Raw genomic sequence first — 21,028 nt, forward strand, 5'->3', positions numbered from 1 at the left:
TTTTGTATAACTAAAGTTTAGCTAAATATTCCATTGTGTCTATGATTCTTAAAATATGAAATAAAACCATTTTAATGGTTTTTCAACGTAAATATCATACAGTGAAGAAAATAAGTATTTGAACACCCTGCTATTTTGCAAGTTCTCCCACATTTAGAAATCATGGAGGGGTCTGAAATTGTCATCGTAGGTGCTTGTCCACTGTGAGAGACATAATCTTAAAAAAAAATCCAGAAATCACAATGTAGAATTTTTTAACTATTTATTTGTATGATACAGCTGCAAATAAGTATTTGAACACCTGAGAAAATCAATGTTAATATTTGGTACAGTAGCCTTTGTTTGCAATTACAGAGGTCAAACGTTTCCTGTAGTTTTTCACCAGGTTTGCACACACTGCAGGAGGGATTTTGGCCCACTCCTCCACACAGATCTTCTCTAGATCAGTCAGGTTTCTGGCCTGTCGCTGAGAAACACGGAGTTTGAGCTCCCTCCAAAGATTCTCTATTGGGTTTAGGTCTGGAGACTGGCTAGGCCACGGCAGAACCTTGATATGCTTCTTACAGAGCCACTCCTTGGTTATCCTGGCTGTATGCTTCGGGTCATTGTCATGTTGGAAGACCCAGCCTCGACCCATCTTCAATGCTCTAACTGAGGGAAGGAGGTTGTTCCCCAAATATCGCAATACATGGCCCCGGTCATCCTCTCCTTAATGCAGTGCAGTCGCCCCGTCCTATGTGCAGAAAAACACCCCCAAAGCATGATGCTTCCACCCCCATGCTTCACAGTAGGGATGGTGTTCTTGGGATGGTACTCATCATTCTTCTTCCTCCAAACACGTTTAGTGGAATTATGACCAAAAGGTTCTATTTTGGTCTCATCTGACCACATGACTTTCTCCCATGACTCCTCTGGATCATCCAAATGGTCATTGGCAAACTTAAGACGGGCCTGGACATGTGCTGGTTTAAGCAGGGGAACCTTCCGTGCCATGCATGATTTCAAACCATGACGTCTAAGTGTATTACCAACAGTAACCTTGGAAACGGTGGCTCTTTTCGGGTCATTGAGCAGCTCCTCCCGTGTAGTTCTGGGCTGATTTCTCACCTTTCTTAGGATCATTGAGACCCCACGAGGTGAGATCTTGCATGGAGCCCCAGTCCGAGGGGGATTGACAGTCATGTTTAGCTTCTTCCATTTTCTAATGATTGCTCCAACAGTGGACCTTTTTTCACCAAGCTGCTTGGCAATTTCCCCGTAGCCCTTTCCAGCCTTGTGGAGGTGTACAATTTTGTCTCTAGTGTCTTTGGACAGCTCTTTGGTCTTGGCCATGTTAGTAGTTGGATTCTTACTGATTGTATGGGGTGGACAGGTGTCAAGGTGTCATGCAGCTAACGACCTCAATCAGGAGCATCTAATTTAGGATAATAAATGGAGTGGAGGTGGACATTTTAAAGGCAGACTAACAGGTCTTTGAGGGTCAGAATTCTAGCTGATAGACAGGTGTTCAAATACTTATTTGCAGCTGTTTCATACAAATAAATAGTAAAAAAAAATCATATATTGTGATTTCTGGATTTTTTTTTTTAGATTATGTCTATCACAGTGGACATGCACCTACGATGACAATTTCAGACCCCTCCATGATTTCCAGGTGGGAGAACTTGCAAAATAGCAGGGTGTCCAAATATTTTTTTTCCTCACTGTAACTAAGTTTGTAAATTATAGGCCATGCAACTTCATACCCTGCTTAGTCTCTATATCCACCAAGCGTTCCCTGGCCTGACAACGGCACCAGCAATACTCACCAATGCTCGCTTGCACAATGCAGGCCTCAGATTCGGCGGTGCTTCCACTGTATCCTGCAGCGTTCACTGCCTTCACCCTAAACACGCATTTGTCCTCAGTGTTCAGCCCATGGCACACAAACCTGCACACCAGAAGCAATTGATAAGTTTCAAGCCAAGGTATGAGCAGTTACAGAACAATAGCTTGGTATAAATATTATCTATGTTTTATTGCAATTAATTTGAAAAACCTCTCTAGTTTTAATAACAATGCACATTTATAGCAGTTTTCTATCTCAGAGCACCCAGTCAGCCCCTGGTTGGCATACCTAGTGCCTTTGACTGGCTTGTTGTTGCAAGGAACCCACACACCACTGCCATTGACGCTGACCTCAATGTAATAGCCCACCAGATTCTTAACCTCCTTAGATGCTCCCCAGCACACAACCATAGAAGTGTCAGTGTTTCTGATGGGAACAGCAGGCCCTGGGACAGAGGGCAGGTCTAGAAACAAACAAACAAACAAAAAAACAAGAGAACGGTGTTCATCCACTTTCAAGGCATGTCATACTCACACTTATATTAACAGATCATGCCTATCATGGAAAACATTTTTTGTTCTTTTGAAATAAAACATTTCAACATAAACTACCATTCAAATATTTGGGGTCGGTAAGATCTATGTTAGTCTCTTAAAATCCAGTAAAACAAATATTACAATTCAAAATAACAGTTTTCTATTTTAGTACATTTTGAAATGTAAATTCTGTGTTGGCAAAGCTTTTCAGCATCATTACTCCAGTCTTCAGGGTCACATGATCCTTCAGAAATCATTCTAATATGCTAATTTAGTGATCAAGAAACATTTCTTATTATTATCAAGTGTAGAAAACAGTGTGCTGCTTAATATTTTTGTTGAAACCATAATATATACATTATACATATTATATCATAGACTGTAAAAAAATATAGACGTAGTGTCCGTGACGTCATCCATAGGGTTCTGAAGCGCAGTTTTGAAGCCTCAAAGTCGGCCGTTGCCATCTTGTCAGTGTGTCATCGCGCGTCACTCCCAAATAACAGAAAATGGGCAAAGAGGCGGGACGTGGGCGGAGCTGAGGTGACGTGATGACTAACAGACAGCAGGCAAACGGCTATCCACCTGTCACTCAAAGTGGCCACGCCCTTAATTATGCAGAACTTTAAGGCTTTATATAATGTAAACGAATGAGTTATAAAAAAATTCACCCCCCTCACAGTCGTCATGAAGGGGAAAATTAGCCATATAGACCAAAATCACAATTTGTCCCAGGCCGTAAACATTTTTTTTTGTTGCTGTAAAGTTGCCATTTTAACATGGGGCTCGATGAGATTCTGCTCCTTCTGGAGCCTGTCTCTAGCGGCCAGTCGATAAATTGCAGTTTAAAGCTACACTGTGTAACTTTTTTAGTTTATTCTTAGCTAAAAACACTTAGTTCTTTCAAAAATATATGTGCTCATTAATGTATATTTACTTCTTTCAAGTAAAAAAATATTCTTGTGAGTTTATAATATGCCATTGAAAATACATACGGGTGAGGGGTTCGAATGCGGGTCGCCATGTTGCCCCTCCATCTTGAAAGTACTTTAGCCAAAGAGGGACATACCCGTAAATTCAAGCTTCGCCTTTCGCGTTTTAACACTTGATGGCACCGTGTCGAATGTGGACGAGGTCCAACTGGAAGCCATGTTAATCTTGGACTAAATCGGCCACCGTAGGAGTTAAAACAAAATTGAGAGGAAGAGAAACTAATATTCACTGGATGGTCATATACCTTTTAACCACTAGATGGGGGAAAATATAACAGTGTAGCTTTAAGTCACGTCTTTATTGGCTTCAAGAGAAACTGGGGGAGGTTGCCGCTATATATAGGGTGAATTCAGGGAGATTGGGTCACTTTTTGCCATTGAGATGAATTGGAAAAAAGTGTCCCAATCAATTCACACTATATATAGCGGCAACCTCCCCCAGTTTCTCTTGAATATATACATTATGTATATATATATATATATATATATATATATATATATATATATATATATATATATATATATATATATATATATATATATATATATATATATATATATATATTATATATATATATATATATATATATATACACATATATATACACACATATATACACACACACAGGTGCTGGTCATATAATTAGAATATCATCAAAAAGTTGATTTATTTCACTAATTCCATTCAAAAAGTGAAACTTGTATATTATATTCATTCATTACACACTGACTGATATATTTTAAATGTTTATTTGTTTTTCATTTTGATGATTGTAACAGGCAACTAAGGAAAAGCTCAAATCCAGTATCTCAGAAAATTAGAATATTACTTAAGACAAATACAAAGAAAGGATTTTTAGAAATCATGGCCAACTGAAAAGTATGAACATGAAAAGTATGAGCATGTCCAGCACTCAATACTTAATTGGGGCTCCTTTTGCCTGAATTACTGCAGCAATGCGGCGTGGCATGAGTCGATCAGTCTGTGGCACTGCTCAGGTGTTATGAGAGCCCAGGTTGCTCTGATAGTGGCCTTCAGCTCTTCTACATTGTTGGGTCTGGCGTATCGCATCTTCCTCTTCACAATACCCCATAGATTTTCTATGGGGTTAAGGTCAGGCGAGTTTGCTGGCCAATTAAGAACAGGGATACCATGGTCCTTAAACCAGGTACTGGTTGCTTTGGCACTGTGTGCAGGTGCCAAGTCCTGTTGGAAAATGAAATCTGCATCTCCATAAAGTTGGTCAGCAGGAAGCATGAAGTGCTCTAAAACATCCTGGTATACGGCTGCGTTGACCTTGGACCTCAGAAAACACAGTGGACCAACACCAGCAGATGACATGGCACCCCAAACCATCACTGACTGTGGAAACTTTACACTGGACCTCAAGCAACGTGGATTGTGTGCCTTTCCTCTCTTCCTCAAGACTCTGGGACCCTGATTTCCAAAGGAAATGCAAAATTTACTTTCATCAGAGAACATAACTTTGGACCACTCAGCAGCAGTCCAGTCCTTTTTGTCTTTAGCACAGGCGAGACGCTTCTGATGCTGTCTGTTGTTCAAGAGTTACATGACACAAGGAATGCGACAGCTGAAACCCATGTCTTGCATACGTCTGTGTGTAGTGGTTCTTCAAGCACTGACTCCAGCTCCAGTCAACTCTTTGTGAATCTCCCCCACATTTTTGAATGGGTTTTGTTTCACAATCATCTCCAGGGTGCGGTTATCCCTATTGCTTGAACACTTTTTTTCTACCACATATTTTCCTTCCCTTCGCCTCTCTATTAATGTGCTTGGACACAGAGCTCTGTGAACAGCCAGCCATTTTTGCAATGACCTTTTGTGTCTTGCCCTCCTTGTGCAAGGTGTCAATTGTCGTCTTTTGAACAACTGTCAAGTCAGCAGACTTCCCTGTGATTGTGTAGCCTACAGAACTAGACTGAGAGACCATTTAGAGGCCTTTGCAGGTGTTTTGAGTTAATTAGCTGATTAGAGTGTGGCACCAGGTGTCTTCAATATTGAACCTTTTCACAATATTCAAATTTTCTGAGATACTGAATTTGGGATTTTCCTTAGTTGTCAGTTATAATCATCAAAATTAAAAGAAATAAACGTTTGAAATATATCAGTCTGTGTGTGATGAATTAATATAATATACAAGTTTCACTTTTTTAATGGAATTAGTGAAATAAATCAACTTTTTGATGATATTCTAATTATATGACCAGCACATACATACATACATATATATATATATATATATATATATATATATATATATATATACACATAATAGAAATAGGTTTTTTGATAGTCAAAATAATAGCATTTACTTGAAATAGAAATCTAAGTGTCTTTATTGTCACTTTTGACAATATTGTTTACTTCTTTCATTGTTACTTTGATCTATTTAATGCGTCCTTACTGAATAAATATTACTGACCCCAATCTTTTGAATAGTGCTTCCCTAAACTGATACTGATAGTACCATCCCAAATTAGAAAGTGTACAATATGGCCCCCTTCACTTGTCACATAAGTACTGAAACATACCTATCTTTTATTAATATCTATTATGCAATCTAGAACATGTGTCACTAACCTATTTTCATTTTTCGTGTCAAGTGCTAATACTCACCCAATCTGTCTCCCACAGTAGTCGCCCCAGTTTCCTCCGACGGCTCTCCAACTCCAGCAGAGTTGCAGCTGCGGACACGGAAGCTGTAGGATTTGCCCTCAGCAAGATCAAACAGGGCAAAACGGGGGGACTTCACTGGCATCCCAGTGTTTACCCTCTGCCATGTATCTGTACCCACCAAACACTGGGAAAAGATTTGTTAGTCTCAAATGTGATAAACCAAGGGGAAATCAAATACTTTATACTGTTTACATTCTGCCTCACCTTTTCCACATAATACATGACACCCTCGTGTCCTCTCTGGATGGGGGGTTTCCAGCTCAGGACCACGTAACTCTTAGTAGCCTCAGTGACAGCCAGGTCAGTAGGTGTACCAGGGACCACACCCACTGAAAGAGACAAGAGAAATAATGCTCTACACAATCACAGCATATGTCATATTTTTAAATTCTCTAGTATATTTAGACATGAATTTATATGTAACATGAAATCAGATTTGTCCAGATGTGTTTTCTTAATATATGCCCCACGTAAGAGATGCACAATATTGGGCAATAATAGAATGTATTGGTAGATATTGGATATACTACATTGGTTTAATATTGTACACCCTCATTTCCTCTATTGTTACATTTAGATTACCTTTGTTTATCTAACGCTCACCTGAAGTTAATCATAATAAAACACTAATAATTTATTAACACTTTTAAATGTACTATAACAAATCTGTACCTTATATTTCAATGATGTCTAAATTTACTTATTGCATTTAAAACGATTGATTTTAGTTTTCAGAGTTTGGTTTTTTTCACTACTGTTCAAAATTTAGGGTTATTAAGATTTTTTTTTTATTATTAATACTTGTATTCAGCAATAGTATCACGGTTCAGACAAAAAAATTAAAGGATTAGTTCACTTTTAAATAAACTTTTTCTGATAATTTACTCACCCCCATGTTATACAAGATGTACATGTCTTTCTTTCTAAAGTCGCAAAGAAATTAAGTTTTTTGATGAAAACTTTCCAGGATTTTTCTCCATATAATGAACTTCAATGGGCACCAAACGTTTCAAGGTCCAAATGACAGTTTCAGTGCAGCTTCAAAGGGCTTTAAACGATATCAAACAATGAATAAGGGTCTTATCTAGCGAAACGATCCGTTTGTGCGAGAAACCCGAGCAGTATTTATTCTATTATTTTACCTCTTAACAGACAAACGTGATCATCTCTGAGCTCAGCCATAACTTCCGCTAAGTGAGGTCAAAATACGAGCATGGTCATAGATGTATACGTAGATGCCTCATTAGCGCTTGCACGGATCAGTAGAATGAGGCATCTACGATCGATATATCTATGACCAGCCTCGTATTTTGACCTCACTTAGCGGAAGTTATGGCGGAGCTCGCGTTCGTCTGATAAGAGGTAAAATAATAGAATAAATACTGCTCGGTTTCTCGCAGAAACGGATCGTTTCATCGCCCTTATTCATTGTCTGATATCGTTTAAACCTCTTTGAAGCTATACTGAAACGGTCATTTTGACCTTGAACCGTTTGGAGCCCATTGAAGTCCATTATATGGAGAAAAATCCTGGAAAGTTTTCATCAAAAAAATTATTTTCTTTTCGACTTTAAAAAGAAAGACATGGACATCTTGTATGACATGGGGGTGAGTAAATTATCAGCAAAAGTTTATCTATAAGTGAATTAATCCTTTACGCAGCACAACTAATTTCAACATTAATAATAATTTTTAAAAAAAGTTTCTTGAGTACCAAATCATTATATTGATTTCTGAAGGATCACGTGACTGAAGAGTGGAGTAATGATGCTGAAAATTCAGCTTTGCCATCATAGGAATACATTATATTTTAGATTATGTTAAAATGAAAACAGTTATTTTAAATTGTAATAATATTTCGCAATATTACTGTTTTTACAGTATTTCGATCAAATAAATGCAGTCTTGGTGAGCATAAAAGATTTAAAAAAATCTTACTAACCCCAAACTTTTGAACAGTCGTTTAGACAAAATTAAAAAACTGCATGTAATATTTCACCTGTGGGGTCTTCCTCAGTGAATTTGATCATTCCAGTCCATGGAGCCGAAGGGCCAGCTGTGAAAAAAATATATACTCATGAGCAAAACTGACTGGCTTTGTTCTTCAATTTTTATTCTTTAGCTCATATATTCTTCACCTCTAAGACGGGCCCGGTCTGATGGGTCCATGGCAACTACAGGGTCAGAGGCCCGGGACGGACGGCTCACACCAGTATTGTTGAGGGCTCGCACCCTAAAGGTGTAGGAGCGGCCCTCAATAAGACCAGTGACAGGAAAACGGGCATACTTCACCGGAGTGTCATTACACTGGGTCCAATGATGAGTGCCAACCTCCAACCTGTGAAGAAATATTTAAATAAGGAGCACTGACATGGGCTTTGTGATCCCACTGCTGGGGGCATTTGACTCACCTGTCAATCAAGTAGCCCATAATGGAACTGCCGCCCTCCACTGCTGGCTGCTTCCAGGTAACAACCACATAGTCTTTATTAGCGTCATGACAACGCACATCAAGAGGAGCAACAGGTACCCCTTCCTCCTCCACATCAGCATCTGAAACACACAAATCAGCTTGATTAGCGCCCTGCTGTCATATCTAATTATGGCCAAGTAAGATACATGACAGCGCCTCCGCTCTGTGAACACAGCTTGCTAATTTCAGCTCTCTCTAAACTTAGGAAGTATTTTAATGATCTTATCATACAAGCCTCAAAAAGATACTCCTGAAAAACATAATACTTCAGGGGAAAAACATCCCGTTTTTGAGCCAACAACAAGGCTAAAATCCATTGAAGTGGTTATAATTAGATTTTTAAATATACAAATAAATATATAAAACAATTAGACATCAACATTTTATTTCTGTTTTAATGTTAAAAAAAGAAAGAAAGATATTTTACAGTACTGTTCAAAAGTCAGTATGATTTTTTTCATGTTTTTGAAATGGGTCACAAAGGCAGCAAAGATAATTGTGAAATATTATTACAATTAATAATGGGTTTTCAGTTTTATGTATTTTAAAAATGAAATGTATTCCTGTGATGGCAAAATCGTGATACATTTTATTTCAGGATTCTTTGATGAACAGAAAGTTTCAAGGGAACAGCATTTATTTGGAATAGAAATATTTTTATAGTTCTCATTTTTTATATATATATTTAATGCATCCTTGCTGAATAAATTGATTAATTTATTTAAAACAAAAATGTTACTGGGCCCAAACTTTTGAATGATAGTGTAACGTGTTCTTCACACTGGCTGCCTTTAGTGCTGTCAACCAAAGATAGAAGCAACATTCCCAGAGAGAAACCGAACACTGTGGCAGCTCGCTTCTTAAAGATACAGTGCGCACAACTTGTGCACCGACAATAAGACATTGCCTTTCATAGTGAGATGAGACAACTTAAGGTAAGGTTGGACTCACCTCTGACAAACACATAGGAAGAGTGGGCGTCAAAGCCTGACTTGGTGTTGACACGCAGGGTGTAGAGACCCTCATCTTCTTTGTTCAGATGCACAAGGGTCAAAGTGGCTCGCTCACCACTCCAGTGCATGTGCACCCACTTAGAAGGTGACAAGACGACACCTGATTAAGAAAAGGGATCATTACGGACTGTAAACTGCATTTTAATGAATGGGTACTGCATATAAAAAACACAGAGGACGACAGTGATTAGGAGATGGTGACTAATGCTTAAATGCTAAATTTGCAAGTAGCTTTTTAAGATGCACAATAACTGCGCGGTGCAATACGTTCATACCTACCATTTCTGTACCACACTATCTCTGGCTGGTAGCGCTTCACAGTGGGGTAGACAATGACTGTGCAGCCCAAACTCATGGTTTCTCCCTCATGGCCAAAAGAAACGTCAAACTTGTCAATGATAGTAGTGTTGAAGGTCACACCATATTCAGGGCTGTAACCATCTGAGCAGAGTATGGACAGAAACAGATGAAAGGTCAAATAATTTCTATTATACACATTCAAATAAAAATATTAGTCTTTATATGAAATTGTATTTAACTGTACCATTTATTGTAAAGGCCAAAACATTACATTTGTACTAAAGGTTTATGGGCTTTTGATGAGTCCATAAAAGAGAATAAAACCGTATGGGAAACTTACGGGGCCTTTCAACTGCCTCTTCTCCTTCTTTGAATCCTTCAAAACAAAAATGCAAATCAACTTTTCAGTGCTTTTGAAATGACACGGTTTAAAATGACACTACATAACTGCATAATGCATTTCAAACAGAACTCTCTTTCCCTATAAATCTTGAAATTAACCTTGCACACGAACACAGTATTAAATAATGAAGATCCAGTCAGGATATTTTATAGCATTAGTCTGTGCAGAGGCAATGAAAAGACACTCTAGAATAACTCAAGGCATATTGAGGTGCTGTAAGGGTCTTAAAATAGAGTGTCAAGGGGACAGCAGGTGTAAACCAGACCAGAGTGAGTTACACACTAGTAGGGGATGGGAACCAATCTATCACAGAGACAGCATATGCTCACTGATGACACTGTATTCAAACAGGGCTGTGTTTCCCAAGAGTATCATAAGAAACCATTGATGCTTTTGAAAACGCAGCCCAGAACGATGCTCATCAGAAGACAGAAAAACATAACATGTTTGAGTTATTTCACTATAAACACTCTTTAAAAGGTCCCATGACATGACAATGTCACTTTATGAGGTTTTTTAACATTAATATGAGTTCCCCTAGCCTGTCTATGGTCCCAGTGGCTGGAAATGGAGATAGGTGTAAACCAAGCCCTGTGTGTCCTGCTCGACCTTTTAGAAAATGAATGCTCAGATGGGCCAATCTGGAATCTTCCCTACACTCTAAAAAATGCTGGGTTAAAAACAACCCAAGGTGGGTTGAAAATGGACAAACCCAGCAATTGGGTTGTTTTAACCCAGTGAATGGGTTGTTTTAACCCAGCGGTTGGGTTAAATGTTTGCTTAAAACAACCCAATTGCTTTTGCTTTGTCCATTTTCAACCCAACTTGGGTTGTTTTAAACCCAGCATTTTTTATGTCGTCATTCGGGGAAAGGTTACCGCCCCTTTCTCTGCTTTGCCCGCCCAGAGAATTTGGAGAAAATGGATTCAGTTTATTTTTTACATTTAATTCAGTCGCACAGGCTTTACACACAGACTTTACGATATGGATTCGACAGCACTGCCACAAACAGTGAGTAACAGTGTTCATTAATGCCTGATCTGTGATCAGTGATTTCTGATGTGTAGCTAATCATTCAAGTTCACGCAGACTTTCTTTCTAAATCGTTTAATACTGTTTATGCATCAGTGAATCAAGCCAGTGACGATCAACTTCACATTGTTTCTCTTAGTGGCATGAAACAAATCTGTTATTTAAATTGTGATTAGACTACAGAGAGCGATCAATGAACACTCTCTTTATAATGGCTGAAGCTGTCAATCACACGCCGCGAGTGTATCTGCACACTAGCCCAAACTGCCGTTATCACATGTAATACGCATTACAAATGCAAAGATGTCAGCCAATCACAACAGAGGGTGTTTACACTGAAGTCTCACAGCAGACACGCCCCTTCAAACAGAGCATTCAGCCAGAGGGGCTAATATCAGGATTGAAAAATGCCTTTTATTTCTAAATTATGACATTTTATGATGTAAAAATCATACTAACAATATAAGTACACCTCAGGAAACATAATCCACATCATGGGACCTTTAAATGTAATGTTAAAAGTTAAATTGATCATGTTCTATTCTGTAACTAATGTTAATATAAATCATACACTATCAGAATAAAAAGGTTGCATTTTATGGGTGCAATGTCCTGTCACTGGCAGTCCCTTGTGAAAATGAACCATTTTTTTGGTTTGTTTTTACTAAAAAGACCATAGTTCAGCTAGTATTTGTAGATTTCCATGGTAACAACTACAAGTAAACATATTTTAACCATGTGTAAACAAAAATATCATTTAATAAGTTGCAATTAAGGCATATTGAATGTTACAATGCCTTAAGTCGGTATCTTTACCCATTTTACTCTTAGTAATCTTAATAATTTAATCATTCAAAAGTTCAGTTTCGAAGTATCGTTTCAGTATCGATATTGGTGAAACTGGCTTTGAAAGTATCGTATCGAAAACAAAATTAGTGGTATCGCCCACTCACAGCATGGTTTCTTATTCGGTATAATATTGTAGACAAAACAACTGCACTGCAGAATGACCCCTTGATCATGTCCTTTATTAACTAAAAACTCATTATTAAAAGTATTTATTTTTAAATAATTCAGGTCAATGAAAGACAAATTCGTTGGACGATGCATGTTAAAACTATCTTCCTGATTTGCTTCTTATATATAAAGGCAAGATCTGAGCCATCGATACACACCAGTATGACATTGAGCACATGTAAAACTAATTAAAAAATTGTGATGGATGTTTTAATATTTGAAATGCATTTAAAAAATACTCACTTTTAATAATGATAGAGGCAAATGCAGAACTTTCTCCCTTCACATTGAGTGCAGAGATCCGGTACTCAGCAGTGTCGCTAAAATTACAGCTGCAACCCGCAAGAATAATTTAGATATCATTTTAATATTATATAGTTATATAATATATAGGGCTGTCAAAAGATTAATCGCGATTAATCGCATCCAAAATAAAAGTTTGTGTTTACATAATATGTGTGTGTGTACTCTGTTAATTATTATTTATATATAAATACACACACATTCATGTATATATTTAAGAAATGTTGCATGTATATACTGTATATACATTTATATAATCTATAATATATATATAAATATAAATGTTTTATATATAAAAATAACTTTTTTCTTAAATATATACATGCTTGTGTGTGTATTTATATATAAATAATAATTAACAGAGTACACACACATATATTATGTAAACACAAACTTTTATTTTGGATGCAATTCATCTTTTGACAGCCCTAATAATATATGATAGTGGTAGAAATGTAATGCAATGTCAGGCTACCTTCATTGCAAAACTACAAGAGTTGCATAAATACAATAAAAATAAAACAAAACAGCAGTTATATAATATGTGATATAATTTTAACAAAATCAAAAATAGATGCAACCTCGCCCTTATTGTTTATCTTTTGCATGCCTCTGATATTACTAATAAATGAAATCATCCCACACATTTAGGGTAATATAATAAAGAATAAATGAATAAAAACTTTCTTTACTTCTTAATTTCCAGAGAATGCATGTTGTATTGGCTCTCTGTGAAGTATTTCTCAGGGTGAGACTTGGCATCGATTAAAACATTGTTTTTGTACCTGAAAAGCAGAATTAGATGGAGGGAAACAGAACAGAGTTCAATTAAACATTGGTTTAATGACTAATGATTATATCTCTCCAGGAGTGTTTCTGACCAGGCCACGCGGGGTTTGGGCCATCCAGCCACGGTGCAGTGCAGCGTCACACTCTTGCCCTCCCACACGGTCTGGCCACGTGGTTTCAAAATGAACTCTGGGGGGTGAGTCAAACTGTCTGGATTCATCTTCTTTTGGAATTCTTCCCTCTCATGCATCTTAAGTAAATACATAAAAAATAGGACCCTAGGATAAAACAATCAAACAAATAGGGTACAACTGGTTTTGATTTTCCTCTAAACCAGTAGATGGCACAAAAACTTGCCTCAGCACTTTCCCAAACATCCGCTTTTCAAGATGCATGTGGAAAATTTGTCTGATCTTTGACGCGATTACAGACAGCAGCGCAAAGTTGATTCTGCGCTCATTTGATCTAATATTTGATGTGTTTAAAAATGTTGTAGATTTAAGTAGCAAATAAGAATTGCTAAAATTATTGAATATATTTTGAAACAAAAGGTCTTGTTAATGTTTGTCAGTTTTGTTCAAGGTAATTAAAGCAACAGTTTTTCAATAACGGAAGAAGTATGGTATTTGGGGTAAAAGGCACCATATTTAACATGATAATAAACAGCGGCTGACTTTTCCAATTGTTGACATGACATGATTCGATCCAGATGGTAAATATATCAAGTTGTGTGTCCACCTTAAAGATAATCACCATATTTATAATGAAACCGTCATATTTAAAAACGTGATATTAATTGTATCATATAATAAAATATAATTTATTATTACTACTGTAAATCTATATCAAATTATTATGGGATCTCCTTCAATGCTTTCAGAATCTTTCTTTTTAAAAATATTTTGTTTCTATATTTTTCAGATATATTTCTATATTAACATATTTTAATGACAGCATATTTTTTATTGATCAAAAATGAATTCTTTTATTCATCAAAATAAACAGAAAATAGTAGGTCAAAAAGTATTAACTTAGACATTATTAAAAATTGACATTCCCAGAATTCCCTGCGTGACACTTCACATGTGATGTATTTTCAATGAAATAACTGTTTCTTCTTATTTTTTTCTAATCAGTTTTGTACATTAGGGTTTTAGGTTACATCTAACGTTGTTAAATTAATGTCTATTGCATTTTTTAAATTTCATGTGCGTTACCATGATGGTGTTTAGTGTTTGTATGAATGACACCTTCCATATATTGGTATATTTTTCTATAAATTCTATATTTTTCAGATATATTTCTATATTAACATATTTTAATGACAGCATATTTACTGATCAAAAATGAATTATTTAATTCATCAAAATAAACAGAAAATTGTTCAAACTTTGCTAAAGTGATTGTTTTGAACAAGTATTAACTTCATTATTAAAAACATATTATTTTGGCAAAAGTATTTGTATCAATACTGTGCCTTTTGCCCCATGTTTGGGGTAAAATGCCCCCCCTCGACACCCCTTTTTAAATCAAATAAACCACTTTTATGATTTATTTTCACACAAAATCTGTTGCTCCATAAATGTTCAATACAAACATATATATTTTTCTGTATATCATTCACTATAAGAGTAGTGAAAAGCAATTTTTTCTTAAGGTGTGCCTTTAGACCCGTTGTACCCTACTGACAATGTTCGAATAGCTCTATCAGAAAAATCAGTATGAATCACATCTGTTACAATAATCCTCAAAATACAATTCTGACACAAAAAGTTGCATACAAACCTTTTTAACAGTAAAAGGCACAATGTTTTACACAAGCATCTTGTTAAACACATTAGGTCAAACCTTCTTGCTCAGAGTCAGGCGTTCAGCAGACTCTCTCATGCTGGTCTCTCTGGACTTCTTCTTCACAGTTGTCATCTTGAAGTCGGCCTCCCTGGAGAACAGGTTCCTCATCACGACATACCCCACACCCTCTTCCTTCACCTCCTCCTGAGTCTCCATCAGATCCTGGGTAGCCAAATGACTAAATCGAGAGGATCAAGTTAATGAGCACAGTCTGGCTTAAAATACCGTTTGACAAATGAGTTCCATGTTAGATGTAACTGTTCTAGATGAACAGTTTTTATTTAGACAGCAAAGGGACATGGGAACAACTCCTGACTTAACTTGTGTTCCACTCGGGGGGGAAAAAAAGAAGTAAGGAGTTTCGAGGACATGAAAGTGGATAGATGATGACAGAATTGTCAGAGTTATTATAGTTAACTGAAACTCAAACTCAAAAACATTTTTGTTACTTGAACTGAAATACAAAAAAACTTGAACTTATTGCCAAGGCAACATTTCTTAGTACATCAAGTTACACTAAATGGAAATAAGATAACTAAAACGGAAATACAATTATAACTATATAGACAATAATCGTGATTTTAACGGTAAAAGACTGTAAAAATGCTACGGTTAAAAACAGTTAATTGGTTTCCGTACTATACACGGTGAATAACTGTAATAGATCTAACCTTACATTTAATTTAATTTTACAGTAAAATAACGTTAAATGTACAGTTTTTGGAAGTAAAAAAGAACAAGTCGTTGTGTAATTTACAGTGAAAACCCGTAAATTGACATTCCCAGAATTCCCTGCGTGACACTTCTCATTTGATGTATTTTTATTGAAATAACTGTTTCGTCTTAGTTTTTTCGAATCAGTTTTGCACATTAGGGTTTTATGTTACATCTAGTGTTGTTAAATTAATGTGTACTGCATTTTTGAAATTGTTTGTGACAATTCCATATATATTAGTATTGTCCTCCTAAAAGCTGCTTGTGATGAGCTTTGATTCATCATGTGACTCTCATCACCACTGTGATTGGTGGTTGTCAGTATATATCAAAGGTACATAACAGATATTAGTATTTCAATAGGTTGGTAATTTAACATTTCAGTTAATGATACTGTACATTTTATGTAAATTTGTACAGTGTACAAGTAATTATTACAATAAAAACCTTAAAATTATTCAGTTTTGAACTGTAAAATAGACAGTAAACTAAGTGCTGTCCCGTAAAACCTAAAACGTTGCTACCATATTTTTTACGCTAAAGTTCTAGCAAACACAGGTGCTGTTTTTTACCGTAAATTTTATGGGGATTTTTTTTTTCAGTGTATATAAAAACACAAAAACACATAAAACTAACACTAAAATATGAATAAAAACTATAATAAGAAGAAGTAGTTACATTTAAATTTGCAAATCAAAAAAGGCATGTCCCCTTTAGCGTGTCAAAATTAGTTGATAAGATTAGATGACAATTTTCATCAACAGAAAAGTCGCAAGCAAACATTCAACCAACTTCTTTCCAAATGATTTCAGACTTCCTAATATGCAGTCACCTGCTTCTGAAGACTGGCACAACGTATCCAATGACCTCGTCTTCTTTATCCACCGCCAGGTAGGAGCGCTTTTCTTTTTTGGAGATTGCGCTCAGTTTCTTCTCCTCCTTCTTTTTTGCGATCTTGTGCCTAAACAACAGTTAACATCAGCAATGTCAGTAAACAAACAGTAGGATTCTATTTGCTTTATTTTAAAATGCGTTATTCCATAAAAACGTGTCAGTTATTTATTTTTCCTCAAAGCTTCCTAATGCTAATGGAGCAAAATGTTCAATATTTCAGCAGGGTTAATGGAATAGAATGGAACAATTGAAAGTCAAGTGTGTTAGTGTAAAGTAAATATTAGCAGAGACACCCACAATATTAAGCATTTATGAAAAAAATAAGTAAAAAGCCTGGAATAAGCAGCCCTTTAGAAAAAGCAATTGAACCAATATGAACTACAGGTGGCAGAGTAAAGTTTTTACTCCATTATTATTGTGTATAGCACATCACCATGTTGCGATAATTTTCTTTTTTAATGCACATTGTTGGTGAAAGACAGATTATGACCAGTTGGAAACAAACATACTTGAAATGTCATGTCAGCAGGAGATAAACAGTATGCATATGATTCACAACTGCCAACAGCATTATGGGCTTTGGACTGATTTATAGATCAATCATAAAGCTCTGTCTGCGATCTGAGAGACTAATCCTTTTATCCTTAACACTATTACAAAATATTTTAGGATTACAGAAGCTTCCAATCCATTAAAATATTATTTCACAAGAAATACAATAACACAAAGTGCGGTCATATTTTGCAAATTATTTATTTTTGCAAAAAAGGCTAAACAATACAATGGTAAATGTGACGATTATAAAGTTAATTAATCAGAAATGTTTACAGTATATTCACAACAATTCAGAATTGCTGTCAGGAATATTCGGCCAGTATAAAAAAATCTAATGAATCATATTAGAGTAAAGTGTGTTTGGTTTGTCATACTCAAAGCACTCAGCCATTTCTGTACAAATAACAGCCATCAGAAACACTAATAAATTGTCATAACTGGTAAATAATATGACAATATTAGATTTCGGAGAGCACCAATAGTCATTTTCTCATTACCTTAAAGGTCACCCAAAAGTGAAAACTCTGTCATCATTGACTCACCCTCATGTTGTTCCAAACCTGTATGATTTTATTTCTTCTGTGGAACAGAAAAGAAGATATTCTGAAGATTGCTGGGAACCAAACAACATTGGAGCCCATTGACTTTCATTGTATGGACAAAAAACTCAGAACTTTCTCAAAATATCTTCTTTTGTTCTACAGAAGAAAATTTTAGAATGACATGAGAGTGAGCAATTGACGACATAATTTTAATATCTGGGAGAACCATCCCTTTAAAGCAGCAAAGTGTTGTACAGTTTATGTACAGTTACAGTCCAGCTAAACTACTGTGATTTCAATTTCCAGTGACCATAAATAATCCTTCAGAGACCATTAATAACTTTGGCTCATTCCCACAGAGGCTCAAATTCTTCCTGCCACAGAGTCATGGCATCATGCAGTCCTCAGCGGCACATATGTTCCTCTATAACAAAAGTCTCATACCGAAATATTTATGAACATAGTTCCAATGCCTCGGGCATTATAGATTATAGATTAAAAAAACAATTCAAAGTTTTTCTGTAATAGAGCACAACAGCGACAGCACACTCAGCAAGTTTTCCCATTTATGTTTCAAAGTAATCTTCAATAAAGAGTTTTAAGCTATGAATGAACCAAACCAACTAGTGAAGAGATGGATCCCAATATCACATACTAATATTAGTATAAACACAGGGAGAATCAGTCAGTCCCAGCAGGCTCAACCAATGAAGTGAGCTTGAGGCCGTACATCTGTTTGTCCGGTTAACTGCAAACACAGATATACTACACAACATACAAACATACAAGTAGTTTGAGAGTGTAGGAAGAATCTGCAATGTGTCACAGGAGTGTGCGGTTGCTGCTGAGCACTTTAGAAGCAATATTAATTTCCATGGCAACAGCAACTTCTCTGATTAATGAAGTGATGCTGAAGCTATTCAACAGGCAATTAAACATATCTTTTTAAAAAGTAAACTGAAATGACACTGACTTTAGGCTTCTACGAAAGCAGAATTTCTTAACATTGCTTGAAAGGTTTATATGTTATCATTAAAAATGAATTTCTCCATGGAGAACATGACAGATTTTTGCTTTTGGAACTGTTGCACACTAGCAACCACCAATGATTATTTACTCGTCAACTAAAAAAGATGAAAACATACATTTCCGCAAATGCCATCATCTGTATATGATTAGATTTTTTTAGAACTATGTTGCGATTGGCTTGTTTTGTTATTGAAATCACGAAGCAGTGATGACATTTGTGGTCATCATAAAGTGAAGCTGATAACAGATGATGAAAGAAAATGCATTAGCGTACTTAGTTCTTTGTAACATTAGGCTCATAGTTCCCAACACAGATTTTTTAAGAGGTACTTTGCTGATCTGTTTTAAAGCAAACAAACATCATTAGGATATAATGAAAGGGTTATGGTGGTGTTACTTCATAAGATGCACACATTTTCAAATAAGCAGCGTGGAATGTGTTATAAAAGCACTGGTATCTAAAAAGCAGGGGGTTGCTCTACAGGGGCCATTCTTCAGGGCAGCATGAGCACAGGGACACTGTCCCCTATATGTCCTCTTACCCATGGCCGCTCACATATGCAGCGTAAGACTGGCGGCTAACAGATGACAGGGAGCTTTGGTGATAGCTGCTCTCATAACGCGTCTCAAGGTCCCGTTGCTGGTGTTCCTTTTGTAGTTTTAAGGATTCTGACATCCTGAGGTGCTTTTTAGATCGTCCCAAGGACCCCTTTCTCTCTCCGCTTGCAGTCTCAAGTACAATTCCCAATGAATGTTAATTCAAATGCACAAAACACAACGCCTGGCTAACAATTTTGATAATTAATGTACAGTGTCAGTAAAAACGTGATGCGTGCAACAGCTTGTCACTGGGGCAGAAACCTTAAAGGGACCTCTTAGAATAGTGATACGTCCCCATAAGGTGCTACTATGAACCTTTTAGTGGTAAATAAGGTGCAAAGATGTCCCTCAGTGGCAAGCTGTTGTGCCCATAAAAGTACAATTTTAGCACATTTTGTTCTGAGAGTGTAAGTTTGACTATTATTTTTCAGAAATACTGTATGGGCCAACACACATATCCAATACATTTGACTGTGTATCTTTGTTTACAGTTTCAAAATACTAACAGAAAAATTCTAGTTCAAATTATAATGGCATAAATAAAAGGACCTAGCTAACTAGAATGATTTAACAGCATATTAATGTTTAAAAAATAGGCTACACGGTGCAATACTCCTAGTATTTAAAGTATAATATCAGACGATGAAAGATTATGAGTAACTAGTTTTGTCTGTTGTGATTGTAACTAATTCATAAATTTACACTGACCTATCACACACTACTTCCCTTATTTGAGCCGGGGCTAGCCTCTGTAAGAAATATAAAGTCACTTACCAAGTCAAAGTTGATTTTACAACAAGAAGAAGGGGCAAACTCCAAAAAAAAGAGAAACCAGTGAAAATCCAGGCACAGCGGCGGGTATGGGGCAGCCGAGAGGACGGGACTCCACTGAACAAAAATAATGCTGCCACTCTGCAGATTGCAGGCTACAGGCACGACCTTGTATGGCCACTGGGTCTGTTAAATATAGACCCTGACTAGGCGGCAGGCACATGAACTCTGAAAACGCGCGTAATTCAAGTCTAAACGCAATTAAACAACAAAAGCAACGTAACAATATTTTAATAAGGAACTATCACACGAGCGTTGTTGTAGGCCTCGTGCCGCACGCACGCATAGCATTACTCTTACGAAAAAGAAGTAGCCTATACTTCACGTTCATTTTATTAAGTAGGCTATTCTTAAGTAATGTTCAAGTATATATTAAGTATACTTTATATAGTAAGAATACTATATCAATGTGTACTAGTAGTAAACTTGTAAGTGTACTATTTCAATACTGATTGGGGACTAAATTGGCCCACTTTTAGTTAAGTGTACATGAAAAAAATACTATAGTATATTACAGAATATTACAGTAAAATTACGCTAGTAAATACTATGGTGTTTTTGAACCATACTATAGTAAAGATACTACAGTAAATTGTAGTATATTATAGTATTTACTACACTTTGTTAAT

At 36.3% G+C, this 21,028-nt stretch overlaps 1 protein-coding gene across 2 annotated transcripts in view; it reads right to left on the bottom strand.

Moving 5' to 3' along the window:
* myom1a (myomesin 1a (skelemin)) overlaps window positions 1-20,508 on the bottom strand; it is a 36,352-nt gene extending 15,844 nt beyond the window's left edge. Inside the window, exons 1-17 of one of the 2 annotated variants that reach the window (XM_079819650.1) lie at window positions 20,343-20,508; window positions 19,511-19,698; window positions 16,781-16,909; window positions 15,232-15,412; window positions 13,476-13,633; window positions 13,287-13,379; window positions 12,535-12,623; window positions 10,180-10,215; window positions 9,819-9,980; window positions 9,478-9,639; window positions 8,465-8,606; window positions 8,192-8,391; window positions 8,053-8,109; window positions 6,259-6,383; window positions 5,995-6,178; window positions 2,117-2,291; window positions 1,809-1,930 (exon numbers count right to left, since the gene is read on the bottom strand). In XM_079819650.1, the coding sequence (XP_079675776.1) occupies window positions 1,809-1,930; window positions 2,117-2,291; window positions 5,995-6,178; window positions 6,259-6,383; window positions 8,053-8,109; window positions 8,192-8,391; window positions 8,465-8,606; window positions 9,478-9,639; window positions 9,819-9,980; window positions 10,180-10,215; window positions 12,535-12,623; window positions 13,287-13,379; window positions 13,476-13,633; window positions 15,232-15,412; window positions 16,781-16,909; window positions 19,511-19,644 (2,149 nt within the window). In that variant the 5' untranslated portion in view covers window positions 19,645-19,698; window positions 20,343-20,508. The remainder of the gene's footprint in view (window positions 1-1,808; window positions 1,931-2,116; window positions 2,292-5,994; window positions 6,179-6,258; window positions 6,384-8,052; window positions 8,110-8,191; window positions 8,392-8,464; window positions 8,607-9,477; window positions 9,640-9,818; window positions 9,981-10,179; window positions 10,216-12,534; window positions 12,624-13,286; window positions 13,380-13,475; window positions 13,634-15,231; window positions 15,413-16,780; window positions 16,910-19,510; window positions 19,699-20,342) is intronic. The other variant, XM_079819649.1, reaches the window with a different exon arrangement.
* Between the last annotated feature and the right edge of the window lie 520 nt (window positions 20,509-21,028).

This window comes from Gobio gobio (genome assembly GCF_949357685.1).
Source record: "Gobio gobio genome assembly, chromosome: 6".
NCBI classification, from domain to species: Eukaryota; Metazoa; Chordata; class Actinopteri; order Cypriniformes; family Gobionidae; genus Gobio; species Gobio gobio.